The sequence below is a fragment of the Sapajus apella genome, unplaced genomic scaffold, assembly GCF_009761245.1.
Source record: "Sapajus apella isolate SASKATOON/1434 unplaced genomic scaffold, GSC_monkey_1.0 scaffold91, whole genome shotgun sequence".
Taxonomy (NCBI): Eukaryota; Metazoa; Chordata; class Mammalia; order Primates; family Cebidae; genus Sapajus; species Sapajus apella.
The window spans coordinates 8,183,600-8,201,902 of record NW_022437031.1 but is presented as its reverse complement, the minus strand read 5'-3'; the positions used below and the strand labels follow the sequence as shown (position 1 = coordinate 8,201,902).

General features: G+C 52.6%; 1 protein-coding gene across 8 annotated transcripts; it reads left to right on the top strand.

Annotated features, from left to right (window-relative positions):
- Window positions 1–1,275: 1,275 nt before the first annotated feature.
- Window positions 1,276–16,883, top strand: ZMYM3 (zinc finger MYM-type containing 3). 8 transcript variants are annotated; one of them, XM_032255904.1, is made up of 25 exons: window positions 1,276–1,841; window positions 3,220–3,905; window positions 4,881–4,924; window positions 5,233–5,299; window positions 5,747–6,041; window positions 6,256–6,433; window positions 6,778–6,996; window positions 7,288–7,438; window positions 7,668–7,783; window positions 7,947–8,033; window positions 8,158–8,308; window positions 8,577–8,749; window positions 8,970–9,135; window positions 9,787–9,884; window positions 9,967–10,129; window positions 10,383–10,495; window positions 10,656–10,830; window positions 11,013–11,159; window positions 11,611–11,714; window positions 12,034–12,202; window positions 12,531–12,682; window positions 13,421–13,535; window positions 14,081–14,335; window positions 15,179–15,296; window positions 15,408–16,883. In XM_032255904.1, exons 2-25 carry the CDS (start codon window positions 3,239–3,241, stop codon window positions 15,598–15,600), a joined length of 4,116 nt encoding a protein of 1,371 aa, XP_032111795.1. In that variant the 5' UTR covers window positions 1,276–1,841; window positions 3,220–3,238; the 3' UTR covers window positions 15,601–16,883. The 8 variants fall into 8 exon arrangements, with proteins under 8 accessions (XP_032111795.1, XP_032111791.1, XP_032111796.1 ...); XM_032255900.1 differs by having other exon boundaries at window positions 5,227–5,299; XM_032255905.1 differs by lacking the exon at window positions 1,276–1,841 and adding an exon at window positions 1,851–2,020.
- Window positions 16,884–18,303: the final 1,420 nt, after the last annotated feature.

Below are 18,303 nucleotides of genomic sequence, written 5' to 3'. Positions count from 1 at the left end.
TCTGTCGCCCTGAGCTGGAGTGCAAGTGGGCCATCTGAGTTCACTTCAATTTCTGCCTCCCAGCTCAAGTGATCCTCACACCTCCGCCTCCTGAATAGCTGGAACTACAGGTGTGTACCACCATACCTTGCTAATTTTTTGTATTTTTTGTAGAGAAGAGGTTTCACCATGTTGCTCAGGCTGGTCTGGAACTCCTGAGCTCAAGGGATCCATCTGCCTCGGCATCCCAAAGTGCCAGGATTAAAGACGTGAGTCACTAACCCGGCCTACATCCGTTGTATAACCAAAATCCCCTATTATTGGACATTTAGACTGTTTCCTTATCTGTTTTAAAGATGAGAAAACTAAGGCCCTTCATTTGACAAGTCACTTGTCCAAAGTCACCTGACTAAAAAGTGGCAGAGCTGAGATTAGAAATCTGATGTGACTCCAGAACCCGTTCTTAGGCCACCACACTGCATCTAGAATTAATAATACGCCACCTAACCCTGTTAGATCAGCTCCCCTCAACTTGAAAGACAGTGACCAGGCAGGCATCTCCACAAGCAGAGCAGCCAAGGATTCAAGTATATGTTGAGGAGGGCAGGCAATACAAAAAAACTAGGTGGCCTAACTGAGATGGAACAAGCAGAAAATGCCAAGGGGAGGTCCAAGAATAGAAATAAACAGGAGGTAGGAGATGGGTACACAGAACGCTGGTTAAGATAAAGAGAAAGCTGGATTTGGGAAACCTAAAAGTAAGAAACTCTGGCTTTTATCTGTTTGTAGGAGGGAGCAAAGATAACCTCAAGGCCATGTGGGGAGCTAGGAAGGATAAGGCTTCTGGGAAAAGGAATGAGAAAAGGGAGGGTAAACTCCCGAGGACTACAAGGCCAGGAGACGCTTTGTGTGGGAAGGAGGAGAGGCCAGAAGTCAACGAGGCAGGATAGAATAGGCACTGGACACCAAACCTTCCTGTTCCTAAGGAGACTTCCTTCCAGACTGAGCCTCCTCTAGTAGCTCAGCTACTAAATGCTCTCAGCCTTTAGGGGCTGGAGTGGGAAGTGGGGAGCGGGGATTGTAAAGTGTTCTAACTATTAATATAATGCGGACTGAGAATGGATCCTGGCATACATTTTGTAAAGGCAGTAGGCTTAACGTTAGTGCCACCTACCCCTACTCCACTTCTCTAGCCTAACCTCAGCCACACCCACAGGCTAAGGACCATCCAGGAGGGGGGGAGCGTGAGTGTGTTAGCGCGCCTGCGTGCTCGTGCGCAAGAGAAAAGCAGAGAGACAGAGACGGAGACAAAAAGAGACAGGGGGAGAGAGAGAGAGAGAGAGCGAGAAGAGAGAGACAGACAAGGACTGAAAGAGGGCGGGAGGAGAGAGGCAGAGAGAGTGAGAGTGTGTGTGTCTGAGAGAGAGGGAGCGATCGGTCAGCCTTGGTGAGGGAGGAAAACTCCAGAGATAATGCAGGGAGCTCCTGCAGGAAGACTCAGGGAGAAGATCCCAACTTACCCTAAGCCTGTTGAGAGAGTAGGGGGTGGCTTTGCAGGACCTGGTTTGGGGGTCATCAAGCATTAACGGTTACTGCATAGGCGTTGTCACTCAGCCAGAGCCATTTAACCCGACCTGTGTGGCTGGGGATCAGGCTTCAGACACCCCATAACTCTGAATCTCCGACTGTTTAGGGGGCCTCAGGACTGCAGACAAGGGGAGGAGGGGCACGTGAAGGCTGGGTCCCTACCTCCCCCCATCCTCCGCTGTCACTCACTACCCCAACAGTCGCCCAGGGGGCGGGCCCCGGAGAGGTGGGGATGGGGGAGGGTAATCTTGGCAGGCGCCTGCTGCATGGCGTAGGTAGGGACTATTGAGGGGGGCGGACGCCGAGGGGGTTGAACACGAGTGGGAAGCGAAGAGAGACACGGGGAGGGGGAGGGGACCGGGAACCATTTGAATGAGAGGAGGGGATCACGGGTAGAGTGGGCTCCAGGAGGTAGGGCGGGCAGGGTGTGACGGGGGCCAGACTCTTGAGCCAGGTAAGGGAAGCAGGTGCGTAGATCTGTGTTTTTTGTGGGTGAGCACACTCGGCCCTTGGGTGGAAAGGGGACGCCGCCTTTCCCGGGGGGGCCGGCTTCAAAGCTCCAGAGGCTATCTTTTCCTTCTCAACTAACGGGGCCCCGGGCGGGGGCTCAAGCGCCGTCTCCAGTGGCTGTACTCCACTCCGCAATTTCCAGGCGGCCACTGGACTGGGAGTCTCGCGCCGGGGGCCGGCGCTGTCTCGCGAGCCCCCTCCTCGAGCCAGCCAATGGGGTTGGTTGCTGGCACCGCCCGCCCGCCTGGTGCAGAGCGCTGGGCGCTGCGAGCGGCGCTGCCATTTAAAGGGGCCGCGACCCCTGTCCCGGCTGCTAGGGAGGGAGGTGGAGAAGGAGCGCGGGGCCGTCGCTGTCTGCAGTTCTAGGCTTGTAGCCTTTACACTAACCCTGCCGCAGGTAGGGGTCGGGCCTGCTCAACCCGAACCGAACCTGCAAGCGGTATCCTGCGGTAGCCGGGAGGGGGGGTCTGAGGAGAGATCGCAGCTCCAAAATGTCTCCCTGTAAATGCCTGAGGTTGGGGGTGGGCAACAGGAGAAGGGAGGACTGGAGGAGCAATGGGAAAGGGGGACGGGGCTGAAGAAGTGGGAGACCTGAAAGGTAACTGGGGGGAAGGGGTTACGTAGGGCAGTTTGTGGGGGCGGGGGAAGGGCCGAGGGAGGACCTAGCAACGCGGGGAGGGGGGGTGGGGCCAGACAGGGTGGGTAAAGACTGGGGAGCTGGGGGGCTCCAGCAGTGTGGGGAGGGAATGGAAACTGAGATCGCGGGGGCGGGAAAGGCTCCTGGTGGCGACGGCCTTAGGAGACTCTAAGGGGGCATTCAGCCTGAGTTGGGGGGGTGAAAGGTAAGGGGGGAAGGGAATGGGAGTTGCAGTCGAGTGTGGGGGGGGCGGTGGGCGGGTGGAAAGACCGACTGCCTGGCCAGTGTGGGCACGGGGCCAGGGCGGGGAACGCCTCTCCCCACTGGGGGCGCTGTATGGGGGGAGTGGTCATTAGGACTGAAGCCTTCGGAAATGCTTGTAGATTGTGGTGGTGGGGCTGTTCAAGAGAAATACAAGTGGATGATGGGGTGTGTCTCAGCCTATATAAGAAGGAATTCTGGCTAAGACCACCTCTATTGCTCCCTCTTCCACTCCTACTCTGCAGCCCATATCTAGCCATACTCATGGACCCCAGTGATTTCCCCAGTCCATTTGACACATTGACCCTGCCAGAGAAGCCCCTGGCTGGAGATCTACCAGTAGACATGGAATTTGGAGAGGATCTGCTGGAATCCCAGACTGCCCCAACTCGAGGATGGGCCCCTCCTGGCCCTTCTCCATCCTCGGGAGCCCTGGACCTGCTTGATACCCCTGCTGGCCTGGAAAAAGACCCTGGAGTCCTGGATGGAGCCACTGAGTTGCTGGGGCTGGGGGGGCTGCTCTATAAAGCCCCGTCTCCCCCGGAGGTGGACCACGGTCCTGAGGGGACCCTGGCATGGGATGCGGGGGATCAGACCCTAGAGCCTGGACCAGAAGGCCAGACCCCTGAGGTGGTACCAACTGACCCAGGGGCTGGGGCAAATTCCTCTTCACCCGAGGGGCTGCTAGAGCCTTTGGCTCCAGATTCTCCAATAACCCTGCAGTCCCCACATATTGAAGAAGAGGAGACCACCTCCATGGCTACTGTGAGAAGGGGCTCCCCTGGGCAGGAGGAGGAGCTTCCCCAAGGGCAGCCACAGAGCCCAAATGCCCCCCCTAGCCCTTCAGTGGGAGAGACTCTGGGGGATGGAATCAACAGTTCTCAAACCAAACCTGGGGGCTCTAGCCCAGCTGCACATCCTTCCTTGCCAGGTAGGTTGCCTAATTATCTGGAGAATCAGGGCTAGGAGACGGGTGGTAAGGAAGTGTGGCTGTGTGCTTTGCGAAGTAGTGGGGAGGAGGAGGGTGGAGAGATAAGAGTAGGGATGGGTGTGGGGAAGGACTTGGGGTTTAGGAGGGAGGAGTATGGTGGTGTGGAGAGGAAGATTAAGGAAAGTAGGGGTGGGCACAGGCTGTGGGGGAGGAATGGGGTAAGGTTTCAGGGAGTGTAGGTTGGGGGGAGTGGATTTGGTGGGAAAGGTTCCCTTTTTCTTAGCCCAGCAGGCTTTTGGTGCCAGAGTCCTTCCTTCAGGATTTAGGGAAGTACACCAGGCTTCTTGGTTCTAAGACTTTTACAGCTTTTTGGTTCTAAATGGGAGTGGGGTTTCTGGGTTTGATGAATGGTAACTAGGTTCTAGAACCCCTAACAGCATAAGGATTTAGGCAGAGTGGTAGAAATGCAGGGTCTAGGATTGAATCTCTGATAGGGGAGGGACAGCCTTGATTTGAGAGGCTCTAGTTTCTCCCGTCTTCTGCCTAGTGGTGTGCCTCTGTCACGCTGTGGTGAGGGTCTTGGGGCTTATATAACCACCCGAATCCAGGGAAACCTACCCAGACATTGATGCGTCCTTTTCCTTTTGCTACCTTTGGGTGGTTGTGTGTGTCTTTCATTGGTAAAATATAAATTCTTAATGAAAGGTATATTACCTGTATTTCCTTAACCCTTAAGGATTGGGACAGAAAGCTGATGGGAAGGATAGAATTTTTTTTATGGAATAGCTGCACGTGCCCCCCCTTAGTACAGTGCCCGAGGTAACCCTGAGAGGGGCCCCAAGAAGCCACAGGCACTTGAGTTTTCCCTTTCAGTTTTGAGTCAGTTCTTCCCCAGGAATGGAGGTGGGGGTTGGGCCGGGGAGGGGGTGGTGAGGGCAGGCTCAACATTTAGGCTGCCTTCTGCTTCCTTTGCAGGAGATGGCCTGACTGCGAAGGCGAGTGAGAAGCCGCCTGAACGGGTGAGGGGGAGGGGATTGGAAGGAGTCTCGTTCCCCCTTAGCTCTGGGAAGGACAGACCCTTCATTTTCCCTCCCAGATGTTGTTCAGTAGAGAGTGTGTGTAAGGAGGAGGGAGGGAGCACTACTGTCTACTGCTTGTTGGGGAGAAAGTCCAGCCTCCTTTTCTCCCCTCCTCCTAAGGGCTGGGCCAAGGGTCCCTATTCTCCCTTCCCCCTCCCATCTCCTCTATCCCCCCCCCCAAACCCTGTACTAGTGTTAGCCTGGCCAGGGTGTCAGTTTTCCACCCCTCCCATCTTTCCAAGGTACAGAAGAGAAGCGAGCGCGTTAGGAGAGCAGAACCTCCAAAACCTGAGGTTGTGGATTCCACTGAGAGCAGTAAGTAGGATTTGAGGAAGTGTGACCTGGGAGTTCTGGGTATGGAAGAGAGCCGAAAGTGGCATGCAGCAGGGCATGGATCTTCTAGCTCCTGTAGTCCTGCTCTATGCAGTTCAAGAAGTACCTGTCTCCGCTATGGGTTGGCATGGGAACCAGGGGCAGTGGGGGAAATTGAAAACAAGAGCAGTGAGAATGGTGAGTTTCCTGTTTGATCTATGCCATCTCTGTCCACAAATCTACTCATTTAGAGCCTCTCTCTTTCCCCCCCGGGAGGTTACAGAGTAACCAAGGGAGAGAGACACCAAGGTCTTATACTAATGTAACAAGGCCCAGGGTGTAAAGGCTGGAACAACTGGGATTCCAGGAGAGGGACTGAACTGTTGATCAGGGGATGGTTGGAGACCTGGTTTGGTGGCCTTTCTCACATCCACCTCCCCACTTCCTCAGTTCCAGTGTCAGATGAGGATTCTGATGCCATGGTAGATGACCCCAATGATGAGGACTTTGTGCCATTCCGACCCCGGCGCTCTCCTCGAATGTCCCTACGTTCAAGTGTGTCACAAAGGGCTGGGCGCTCTGCAGTGGGCACCAAGATGACTTGTGCACATTGCCGGACACCACTGCAGAAGGGGCAGACTGCCTATCAGCGCAAGGGGCTGCCTCAGCTCTTCTGCTCGTCATCCTGCCTCACTACTTTCTCCAAGAAGCCTTCGGGCAAAAAGACCTGTACCTTCTGCAAGAAGTGCGTGAGGGTCTTGGGGGCTGTGCAGAGGGCAGGGATCTGGGCAGGAGTATGAGTAAGACAGAGACTGTTGGTAAGAACCTAGCAGGCCAGAGCTGGGCAAGTGAGCGATATAGGGAGGGAGTCTGTGGTCACTGATCCTGGAGGAGGGGCGGAAGCTGAGGAAACGAGAGGGTGGTCCTGAGTGAATATTCAAACCTGTTCCCACCTCTAGGGAGATCTGGAACACCAAGGACTCGGTTGTGGCGCAGACTGGTTCCGGAGGCTCCTTCCATGAGTTCTGCACGTCTGTCTGTCTCTCCCTGTATGAGGCCCAACAACAGCGCCCAATCCCCCAGTCTGGGGATCCCGCCGATGCCACTCGCTGCAGCATATGCCAGAAGACTGGGGAGGTGAGGACACTCGGTGGGGGCTGATGTACAGAGCCTGGCCAGTCCTGACCTGCCCCTCCCATCCTGGGGCTGCAGGGGCCAGGCCCTGTGGAAAGGGGAGTGGGGAGGAAAGGTGGCCACCATGAGGGAGCATATTCAAGGACAGAGCTTCTCCAGGATGTGCGCAGCTGGCCTTCCTTATCTCCCAGGACCTCACCATCAAGTCGGCAGCCTGAGGCGCAGGTTGGGGGGTCCCTGGGCCCACTGTCTGCTGTGAAGGTCTAGGGTGAGGTGGGGGGCTGTCCTTGCATTGGGGTGGGCGGTGGTGGCCAGGCTGTAGCTCAGGGTGTGTGTGTGTGTGGCAGGTCCTGCATGAGGTCAGCAATGGCAGCGTGGTGCACCGGCTCTGCAGCGATTCTTGCTTCTCCAAATTCCGGGCCAACAAGGGACTGAAAACCAACTGTTGTGACCAGTGTGGGGCTTACATCTACACCAAGACTGGGAGCCCTGGCCCCGAGCTCCTCTTCCATGAGGGCCAACAAAAGCGGTTCTGCAACACAACCTGCTTGGGGGCGTACAAGAAGGTGGGGCCGAGGGAGTAGTGCATTAGAGGGCTGTGGAAGGGGGTGTGGTTCTTGGGTGATAAATAAAGGTGGCTGATGGGTCAAGGGCTGGGAGAAATAAAACAAATAAAGGGGGTTTCAATTGTATCTGTTATGTTTTATTTTTGAAGCTGGCTGGTGGATACACAGGTCTTTGTTACATCATCATCTATACTTTTTTTGTATGCCTGAAATATTTCATGTTTAAAACATTTAAAAAATAAAAGTGAAGGGACAAATCCAGCCTCAGCCTCTCCTTCCCCATCCTCACAGAAAAACACACGTGTGTACCCATGTGTCTGGTGCAAGACCCTGTGTAAGAACTTTGAGATGCTATCACATGTGGATCGTAATGGCAAGACCAGCTTGTTCTGTTCCCTGTGCTGTACCACTTCTTACAAAGTGAAGCAGGCAGGGCTCACTGGTAGGTGCAAAGCCCTCTTCTCTGAGTCCCCTGCTGGCCTTCTCTCTACCTCCCATACTCCCCTCTTCCAGAGTAATCCCTGCTGCCCCGCCTCAGCCCCAACCACGTTTCCCCGTGGATTTTCTGTTCCGTCTCTGCACTACCTTACACCTTCTGTGTGCTCTCTCTCTCCCTCTCTCTCTCTTTCTTTCTTTCTCTTTTCCTCTCTCTCATTCTCTCTATGCCCCAGGCCCTCCCCGACCCTGCAGCTTCTGCCGCCGCAGCCTCTCTGACCCCTGTTACTACAACAAGGTGGACCGCACAGTCTACCAGTTCTGCAGCCCCAGCTGCTGGACCAAGTTCCAGGTACTCAGACCCTGGACCAGGGATAGAAGGGTGTGGCAACATAAAGAGGGTCAGAGGATTGGGGTAGGCAGGCCTGGGCAGAGCAAAGAACAAGCCTGACTCCCCTTCTCCACCGCTGCACACATCTTGCCCCTCCCTCCTTACTTGTCTTCCTTCCCTCCAGCGCACAAGCCCCGAGGGGGGCATTCACCTGAGCTGTCACTACTGCCACAGCCTCTTCAGTGGCAAGCCTGAGGTCTTGGACTGGCAGGTAAGAGCCCCACCCCCACCCACATCTTGCCACACGACCAGACTGTCTGAAGGGGTCCTTCCACTTGGCCCCTGCTGGGCCAGACGTTACAGCTTGTCCTCCTCGCCCTGTGCCCCCACCTCAGGACCAGGTGTTCCAATTCTGCTGCCGTGATTGCTGTGAGGACTTCAAGCGGCTTCGGGGTGTGGTGTCCCAGTGTGAGCACTGTCGGCAGGAGAAACTCTTGCATGAGAAACTCCGATTCAGCGGAGTGGAGAAAAGCTTCTGCAGCGAAGGTAAGGAAATGGGGAAGGGCAGAAGATACTGTTAACTCCCAGCCAGGAAGAATGGAGGGAAACGGAGGGAGGCTGGGAAAGTGGTCCATGAGGCAGAGCCTTCTGCCCATGATACTCTACCCGCCCCCCCAACCCTGTCCCCTCTAAGGCTTTGGGTACAAGGGGCTGCTTAGAGAGAGGTTTCAGGTGTCGTGCCTTGAAAAGATTGGGTCTTGTGCCCTTCGGTATCTGTGTCTCTGGACGCTCTTTCCTCTTTCCCTCTTTCCAGGCTGTGTGCTGCTGTACAAACAGGACTTCACTAAGAAGCTGGGCTTGTGCTGTATCACTTGTACTTACTGCTCCCAGACCTGCCAGCGTGGAGTCACTGAGCAACTGGATGGCAGCACTTGGGACTTCTGCAGTGAAGACTGTAAGAGCAAGTACCTGCTGTGGTACTGCAAGGTAAGGCGGGTCAGCATGCTAGCGAGCCGGGAAAGAGGGTGGCGGGGACCATGGGCTGTGGTACTGAGCTTGGGTGTGGGCAGATCTCAGGGAGGGCAGCCAGCCTTCCATCTCTAAGCGGCCCCATCTCTGAGAGGAGGAGCATGGCTTATCCCAGGGGAAAGAAAGTGCCCGACACATTTTAGGGAGGCAGGTCTGACCATCCTGTTAACATCCTCAGGCTGCCCGGTGCCATGCCTGTAAGCGCCAGGGGAAGCTGCTGGAGACCATCCACTGGCGTGGGCAAATCCGTCATTTCTGCAACCAGCAGTGTCTGCTGCGCTTCTATAGCCAGCAGAACCAACCCAACCTGGATACCCAGAGTGGGCCCGAGAGCCTCCTGAACAGTGAGTCCCGGGCAGAGGGCACACTCTGTTAGAGGGGGCCTGGACTCTCCTAATCCTAAGCCTGGCCCTTTTCTCCTTCCTCTTGCATTCACCTCATCCCTGGCCAGATAGGGTGTGGTACTGTGAACTGTATTCTCTTTTAGCTTCCAGACCCTGCAGGTACCAGGGTGAGTCTTATTTAAAGCTTCTTAGAGTTAGCATCTACTGATTTTCTATGAAGTGTGTATTTTTAGGGAATGGGTACCTATCCAAGTATGATGGGGCATGTAGGGATTGTGGTTAGTTTTTTGAGATAAGGAGATCTCAGCGTAAACTCTACCTTTAGTGAGACTGAAGACTACTGTTTCTCGAATGTTACCCCTCCCCTCCACAACTCCAGGGATACCAAACTCTTCAGGCTATCTAAATGGAAGGTTTCAAATGTGGGTTGTGGGGGAAAGTGTAATGTTTCATTCTCCAGGAGCAAAGAATCTTCTTGGCTGCTGTTGCTGGGGCATATAGGAGACTACATCTGGGATGGCAAGGGGGACAGATCCTAGAACTTCCCATCTGTATTTGGTGTACCTGTTAATGAAGCTCTCCTGGGACAGGTGTAAGGAAAATGGACAGCTAGTTCCTTGGATGAGAGCATTCATTTGTTTTGATCTACAGGTCAGTCTCCTGAGGCAAAACCCCAGACACCCTCTCAAACCAAAGTGGAGAACAGCAACACAGTGAGGACCCCAGAGGAAAATGGGAATTTGGGCAAGGTCGGAGCAAAAGCCAATGGGGAGGATAATTTCAGAGGAGGGTACGGTGGTTGGGGGCACAAACGTTCCTTTATCTCTGCAGATCCCTGTGAAGACCCGATCAGCTCCCACTGCTCCCACCCCTCCTCCACCCCCGCCGCCCCCAGCAACACCCCGCAAAAACAAAGCTGCCATGTGTAAGCCACTGATGCAGAATCGGGGCGTCTCCTGCAAGGTGGAGATGAAGTCCAAAGGGAGTCAGACAGGTGAGCCAGGGTACCTCGATGCCACAGGCTGTATTCCAGAATCCTAGGCCTGCCAGCCCTGTATCCGGGAACTGGACAAGGGGATTTCTTAGGTGGCTGAAGCCTCATGCATATGGTTGTCCTGGAATCACAGAGGTGTCATTCAGTCGTTGGTTCAAGGGCAGTTTTGTGACACTGAGCACATGTTAGAGCTTTTGGCGGGTCACATGTGACCAGTTCAGCAGGATCTCTGAGACCCCTTTCTTATCCACAGAAGAGTGGAAGCCACAGGTGATCGTGCTGCCCATCCCAGTGCCCATCTTTGTGCCAGTGCCTATGCATCTGTACTGCCAGAAAGTCCCGGTGCCTTTCTCGATGCCTATCCCGGTAAGTTTCCCTGCCCTTCCTGGCTGGGTCCTCCTTTCCTCTTCCAAGTTTGAGATCCACCCTTTCCCCTTGCTCTCATCAACTGTCCCCCTCACTCTCATAATCTCCTCCTCATCTGCTGGTATGGTTCTTGGCATTTAGTTGGGATTCGTGCCTCCAGGTGCCTGTGCCCATGTTCTTGCCCACTACCTTGGAGAGCACAGACAAGATTGTAGAGACCATTGAGGAGCTGAAGGTGAAGATCCCTTCCAACCCCTTGGAGGCTGACATCCTGGCCATGGCAGAAATGATTGCAGAGGCTGAGGAGTTAGACAAGGCCTCATCTGACCTTTGTGGTATGCCATAGATGGTGGCAACAAGGGAGACAGGGTGTTACCAGCGTGTCACTGCCTGAGGGGGTGGTATGGGTGATCTTGGTGCCTAGTAGAATGGGAAGATAGCTGGGATCAGCCCCTGAAAGTTTGTGAGGGTACTAGCAGGAGCTTGTAGCCACTGAGCCAACTTCTCTGCTTCCCAGATCTTGTGAGCAACCAGAGTGCAGAGGGACTCCTGGAAGACTGTGACCTGTTTGGGCCTGCTCGAGATGATGTCCTGGCCATGGCAGTCAAGATGGCCAATGTCTTGGATGAGCCTGGGCAAGACTTGGAGGCAGACTTTCCTAAGAGTGAGTAAGGTTGGAGCCATGCCCACTGAGTACGGTAGCATTTGTGCCATCAGGAAGGGAGTGTTCCTTGTGTCCCTGAGCGTGACCCTGAAAAGTGTTCATTGTGATTCTAAGACAGAAGGTTCTCACAGGGAGCAGTGCCAGAGATACCAGGACAGGTGCACTCTTTTAGACTTCTGAGTCATGTTTTTTTTTTTTTCCCCTTTAATTTTTCAACTGTGAAAGAACATAAAATTTCACCATGTTCAACATGTTTACAGTTCAGTAGTGCTGAATATCTTCACGTTGCTGTGTTTTGTTTTTGTGCCTCTGAGCATGCTTTTTGGTATAGCTTTACTAGTTCCTTTGGCTCGTGTAGTTATAAAGTTGGCAAGTAGCAGGGGTGGGGTGGAAGGTCTGCAGGGTTGAGATCTTAAGAAATTGATTTTTTTCTTTCTTTCCCTTATATTAGATCCTTTGGACATTAATCCCAGTGTAGACTTCCTCTTTGATTGTGGCCTGGTAGGGCCCGAGGACGTGTCTACTGAACAAGACCTTCCCCGAACCATGAGGAAGGTAGGGCTGGGGTTACTGTATGTACCAAAGAAGAATGGCGGCCCAAAGGGGAGAGGACGCGAGAGCCAAGCCAGCAACCATAGTTTGACCTTCCCTAACCTCCTTTCTCCAACCCTAGAAGTACTGAGATAAAGCCAAACTTTGCCCTCCTCCCATTTCACAAGGTCATCAAAGCTGTTCCTGGGACTCTGTGCTATGGAAGCTTGCTGTGTGCTTACATCAGCCCCTGCCCCAGCCAGCAGTAAATATGGTGTTGACTAGCTTTCACCTTGCCTCTGGCCTTACCTCTGCCACGCCCCTGCTTTCTCTTCCCCTCCAGGGTCAAAAGCGGCTGGTGCTTTCCGAAAGCTGTTCCCGGGACTCCATGAGCAGTCAGCCTAGTTGTACTGGACTCAACTATTCTTACGGTGTCAATGCTTGGAAGTGCTGGGTGCAGTCAAAATATGCCAATGGAGAAACCAGCAAGGGTGATGAGCTGCGCTTTGGCCGTAAGTACCTGGGGGTTGGGGTGGGGCTGGGGGGAGACAGGGGCAGGGAGGAGGAGGGAAAGGGGAAGAGGGGCTGGGCCTGTGATTCGGCTGAAGATGTCTAGGAGTGATAAGGGTGTGATCACTTAAGGGTGCCCTGTGAAGAAAGGGAGGAGTTGTAGATTAAAAGGGAATTGCTGTCTAGCTTCCAGGTTAGGGGCTTTTTCTGTAATTGTTCAGGAGCTAGGCATGACTAAGGGATGAAGGGGTTAATGGTGGTGGAGCTAAGTGAAATTCTCCATATAGAGTTTTTCTTAATCCTGTCCACCTGTACTACATATCACTGCAGCCAAACCAATGCGTATTAAAGAGGATATTCTCGCCTGCTCAGCTGCTGAGCTCAACTACGGTCTGGCCCAGTTTGTGAGAGAAATCACTCGGCCCAATGGTGAACGATATGAACCTGACAGTATCTACTATCTGTGTCTTGGCATCCAGCAGGTACCCCTCGTGCACCGCCTCACTTCCTGTCACTGTTAACACAGCAGGCGGGGTCTAACCAGAAATGATTCTGGGTTGGGCATGGTAGCTCACGCCTGTAATCCCAACACTTTGGGAGGCTGAGGCAGGAGGATTGCTTCAAGCTAGGAGTTTGAGACCAGCCTGGGCAACCAGGTGATACCCCATCTCTACTCAAAACATATTTTTTAATGAAAAAAAAAATATTCTGTTGCACTCCCTGTTCCTCATCTTGTTCCCTACCTCAAGCAGGCAGCTTGCCTTTAATCTCTTACTCCAAATAGAACATGAAATACCAGTGTTCTTCTAAAATCAAAACTGCATTCCAGGACTGTTGGCCAAGGAGCAGTCTTCATTGCTATTCAGGTTCCCTTTGTAATCCTTAAGCCCATTCTAGGAGGGCAGGGATAGGTAGAGCCAGGCTCCTTGAGTGCTGGGGTAATGTTTAGTTCCCACTAGGAGAAGTCAGCCACATATTACCTGACAAGGAGGTATGGGCTTCTGAAGAACATCTCCAAGCCTCCTCCTCTTCCAGCAAACCCTGAGTAGTTGAGAAATGTAGGTAGACCTGGGGGAAAGTGCTCGAGGCTACCTAATCAAGCAGCTGTTTCCCATCATCTCTTAATGATCAAGGACACCATACCTGGGAGCTTCAGCATCATTATCTTTCTTCTAGGACCTACAGTCTAGCCTTATGTGTGTCTGCTTTTCTTTTCACAGTACTTGCTGGAAAATAACCGGATGGTGAACATTTTCACGGACCTTTACTACCTGACTTTTGTTCAAGAACTCAACAAGTCTCTGAGTACCTGGCAGCCTACACTCCTCCCCAACAGTAAGGGACAGGGATGTAGCAACCCCTACACCCTTTCTCCATTCTTCCAATTCACCATCCCGAGAGTCCTGTGCTGTTTGGTGTGCCACTCTTCACAAAGGGCCCGAGGGCAGGATCGTGTAGCTGGATGCCTCAGGGTTTAGAGTTAAAGGAGCACAGGAGCACCTGTACTTGAACATGAGGAGGGGATCAAGACTTAGGTCTGAAGAGCTATCTCTAGGACCAGAAAAAGATGGCCTGGGTTTGGGTGGTAAGTAAAGAAAGAAAGTAAGAAATCGTGGGACTCCTCAAGGTTTACATTTACCTGTCTGCAACTTGAGGGTGGTGAGAGATGTTCCAAATTGCAGGTGTGGAAAGTATATATTTTTAAAAGCCCAGTCCCACTGTGTAGTGTAGCAAGTGTAGCAGAGTGACAGCGTTTTATATACAAAGGTTACTCACCAAATGGAATCATGTGGGAAATAAGCAGGGCACGTGGGATGGGAAGTGGTTGGGTTTGGGTAGCCACACCCTGCTGACCGGCCTCTCCCCCTTGACCATTATAGATACGGTGTTCTCTCGAGTGGAGGAGGAGCACCTCTGGGAGTGTAAGCAACTGGGGGTCTACTCGCCTTTTGTCCTCCTCAACACCCTCATGTTCTTCAACACTAAGTTTTTTGGGCTGCAGACAGCTGAGGAACACATGCAGCTCTCCTTCACCAATGTGGTGCGGCAGTCCCGCAAGTGTACCACCCCTCGAGGCACCACCAAGGTGGTGAGCATCCGCTACTATGCCCCAGTCCGCCAGAGGAAAGGGCGAGGTACGAGGCTGCCCCCTCCCCTGTGCTTTTGCCCCTTCTCTGCCTTCCCTTTCCATGCCCCGCTATAATCCACCATACCTGCCAGATCGGCCCTCTCCTTGGCCCCTAGCTCCCTTCTCCTTCCGTTCCTGTGTGCAGAAAGGATAGAAACGGCCAGTCTTCCTACCTGATGGGCAATGGCTGTCATATAAATAGGAGGTCACCCTATGGCCTGTTTCCCACCTTTCCTCGTTTAAAACACTACTTGCTTGCCTGCTTTTTCTGGGTGGTGGAGAAGGAGGAAGCCGTTGGGTGTGTTTGGCTGTAGGGGAGTGTAGAAAGCCTGAATGAATGACAGGCTTTCTGTGATTCTTTGCTATCGGGCCTAACAACAACTGCACCTTGGTTTCCATTTTTTTCTGTCCCTGGATTTCTGTCCTGTCTGAGTATAGTTCCCAAGGTCCCTTTTCTTGACCCATGCTTCTACTGGACTAACACACAAGGGGTTGGGGTCATTGCTGTTTCTCGATCCCAGAAGGCAAGCTCACCCTTGCAATAGGGTCTGTTTTATCAGTTGTTTATAACTTCAGAGATCACCTTTTCAAGAGGGCAACTTGGGAGAGTTTTTAATGAGAGAGTTTGGCAGTGGGAACTCTGGGGAGTGCCGAGTAACAACAGCCCGACAGGATGTGGGGCTGGCGTGGGAGAGACTGACCTCTTCTTTCACCTCTCAGTCTTGATGAGACTTGATGAGACCGTACTTTGTGTCATGACACCGTCTCCCTGTACCCTGGACAGTGCTCTTGGATGTGGCTCATGGAGCCTCTGCTCTTAACAAGTCTGAGTCATTTTCCTCCCCTACAGACACAGGTCCTGGAAAACGGAAGAGAGAAGATGAAGCCCCTATCTTAGAGCAGCGTGAGAACCGCATGAATCCCCTCCGCTGCCCTGTCAAGTTCTATGAATTCTATCTCTCAAAATGGTGAGTTGGTGAGTTGGCAGGAAGAGCATTAGCATGGGGAACCGAGGGATCTACTTTGCCTCGGTACTGATCTTCTGTCCTGCCATCCCCACCCCACCCCTGATGTTGCAGTCCTGAAAGCCTCCGGACTCGCAATGATGTGTTCTATCTGCAACCCGAACGGTCCTGCATCGCCGAGTCGCCTCTCTGGTATTCTGTGATCCCCATGGACCGCAGCATGTTGGAGAGCATGCTCAATCGCATCCTGGCTGTGCGTGAGATTTATGAGGAACTGGGTCGTCCTGGGGAGGAAGACCTGGACTGAGCTCATGTGCCATCCATATCCATCTTTCACATCAATGTCTGCCCTGCGGCCATGTCCCCTCAGGGTTACAGGCCCAGGAACCAATGCTACTCATTCTGAAGGACCCTGACTGCCTCCTTCCGCTCACCCATTCCCTGCCTTCTCTAGGAACCCCTGGCTTTTACCTTCTTCCATACCACTTGACAACCATGGGGCCCCGGTCTTCTGTACTCGGGCTGGTCTCCCAGTGATGGGCAAAAGCCAGCTCACCCGTTTTCTTTATGCGTCAGAGTAAACCCCTCCTTCCGGGTCCATACTCTGGGTGGAGTGTTAATAGCTCTGGTGATCCTGTTGGCTTTGGGTTTCCTGACCCATCCCGCATAGGTAAAGCCTCTTGTTCCTAGGTATGACCTAGGGAAAAACCCAGCTGCCTTCTCTGCCCTGTGCCCACTCCCTTCTCTTCCCCAGAACCACGCAAAACAGTCTTATCTGAAAGGTATGGAATAAACGATGAAAGTGATGAGGGGACCATTTACCTAAAACACAAAGCTTAGACACTTTTCCCTTTCCATGAAATAATTGGTTGTTGGCACCCTCTCACCACTGCGTACCCACCCCGGCAAGTACCGACCCTTGGTGCTGCCGTTTAAAAAATTTTCCAAATGCCTTCTTTTCCTCAGAGGCAGAGAATGACTAAGTATGGGGAGCAGACTCCTGTTGTGCAGACTCCTGTCCCCTTGGTTTCTGTGTTTGTCTCTCTGCCATCTTAGGTTGCCATGAGCCATGGTGTCAACATGCTTAGCCCCTCTGTAACTGCCTCCCTTTAGTTCAATGGACAGAGCTCCCAAGGCAAAAACTACCTTCTGACTTGGGTTGAGGCTGGGTTCCCCTCTTTTTGTTTCCCCCACCCCCGTCATAAGAGCCAGGCCAAGCCTGTGGGGGCTTGAGTCGTGCAGGATGGGATCTGTGGTCGAAGGACAGGTGAGGAGCTGTGGGCACGGGGCCTGCCCCCACTGCCTACATCTTTTCTCTTCCCCATCTTGCCTTTGAGGTCCCAGAAAATGATTAGCTTCTGGCAAAGGGGGTACCCAGTTCTTTCCCTGTTGACTTTGCTGTTTCCCAGGCTCCTTTTTGTGTTTTTATAACTGTCACCAGTTAGCGACTGTTTAAATTGTATATATTGTTCTGAGGCGCCTGGCCTGTCCCTTCAGTGAGCCATGCCCACCCTTGTGTTGTAGTGAGAAGCTGTTGTCACGACTAACCTGTCTCTGAAATTGTTTGTTTCAAATAAAGAGTTAAAATTGCCTTTTGTCTTTTCTGGGTGATGGATATAGAGGAGCAATGCTGGAACTTCAAACCTTTCCAAATATAAAGAAGTCAGGTGGTGTTTGAGAATTGTTCTTACTTTACTGAATGAATCTACTGGGAATGTGGTCTTGTTAACAAGTTTCCAAACACTTAAGGAAAAAAAAAATTCACTAGCCATGTATTAAGAAACTATTATGTTTAAAGACCTAGATTACATGCTTCAAAAAAGACAGACTGGTAGACCAGGATCCAATCCCCAGCAGGCTCCCAGCCTATAGGGGAGACCAAGTAGCACACAGTTAGTCCTAATACAGGCAGAATAAAATAAATAGTGCTGTGGGAGAACAGAGGAATAAAGCACTCACTTCAGGTTTCCAGGGAGGCTGGGTGTGGTGGCTCACGCCTGTAATCCCAGCACTTTGGGAGACCAAGGTGGGAAGATCCCTTGAGCCCAGGAGTTCAAGACTAGCCTGGGCAACATGGCAAAACCCCATCTCTAACAAAAATACAAGAATTAAGCTGGGTGTGGTGGTGCACACCAGCAGTTGCAGCTATTGAGAAAGCTGAGGCTGGGAGGATGGTTTGAGCCTAGGAGACAGAGGCTGCAGTGAGCCAAAATCACCCCACTGCACCCATTCTGGGCGACAGAGTGAAACTGTCTCAAAAAAAGACAAAACACGTTTATAGGGAGGCTATGTGAGGGTTTACCAAGGGAGGTGGCATTAGACCTGGGCCTCAAAAACAAAGTGGAAAGGGTTGGGAGATCACAGAGATAGGGGTGGGAAGTGCAAGGCTGAGATTTTTCCAGCCAAGGGGTAGTAGGCTCAGATCTGTTTAGAGAGACAATCCCCAGAACAATATGAAGAACAGGGAGTGGGGGTAGGCCTGAAAGCCTGGAGATTGGTAGGAGGACTATGGCTAAGAGATTCTGTGGGCCTCAATGGGGACTGTGGGGATAGAGAAGGAAAAAAAAGAGGAATTCAAAGTAAATTTGAGACATTTTGAAGATCAGGTCTGCAGGATCTGATGAATCATTAGAAGTAAAGGTTGTGGGCGGGGCGCAGTGCTCACGCCTATAATCCCAGCGCTTTGGGAGGCTAAGGTGGGTGGATCACAAGGTCAGGAGATAAGACCATCCTGGCCAACATGGTGAAATCCTGTCTTTACCAAAATACAATAAATGAGCTGGGTGTTGCGGTGGGTGTCTGTAATCCCAGCTGTTCGGGAGGCTGAGGCAGGAGAATTGCTTGAACCCGGGAGGCGGAGGCTGAAGTGAGCCAAGATCATGCCACTGCACTCCAGCCTGGCAACAGAGCAAAACTCCATCTCAAAAAAGAAAAAAAGATTTGATCAAGAATCCCCCCCCCAAAAAAAGAAGGGGCTCACACTTAGAATCTCAGCACTTTGAGAGGCAGA

Excerpts from the sequence above, each read along its gene's own strand:
- ZMYM3 (XM_032255900.1), top strand. The coding sequence starts at position 3,239 with ATGGACCCCAGTGATTTCCCCAGTCCATTTGACACATTGACCCTGCCA. Across the intron at positions 10,130-10,382 it reads GTCCAAAGGGAGTCAGACAG|AAGAGTGGAAGCCACAGGTG; the intron begins GTGAGCCAGGGT and ends TCTTATCCACAG. Across the intron at positions 13,536-14,080 it reads GCCTACACTCCTCCCCAACA|ATACGGTGTTCTCTCGAGTG; the intron begins GTAAGGGACAGG and ends TGACCATTATAG.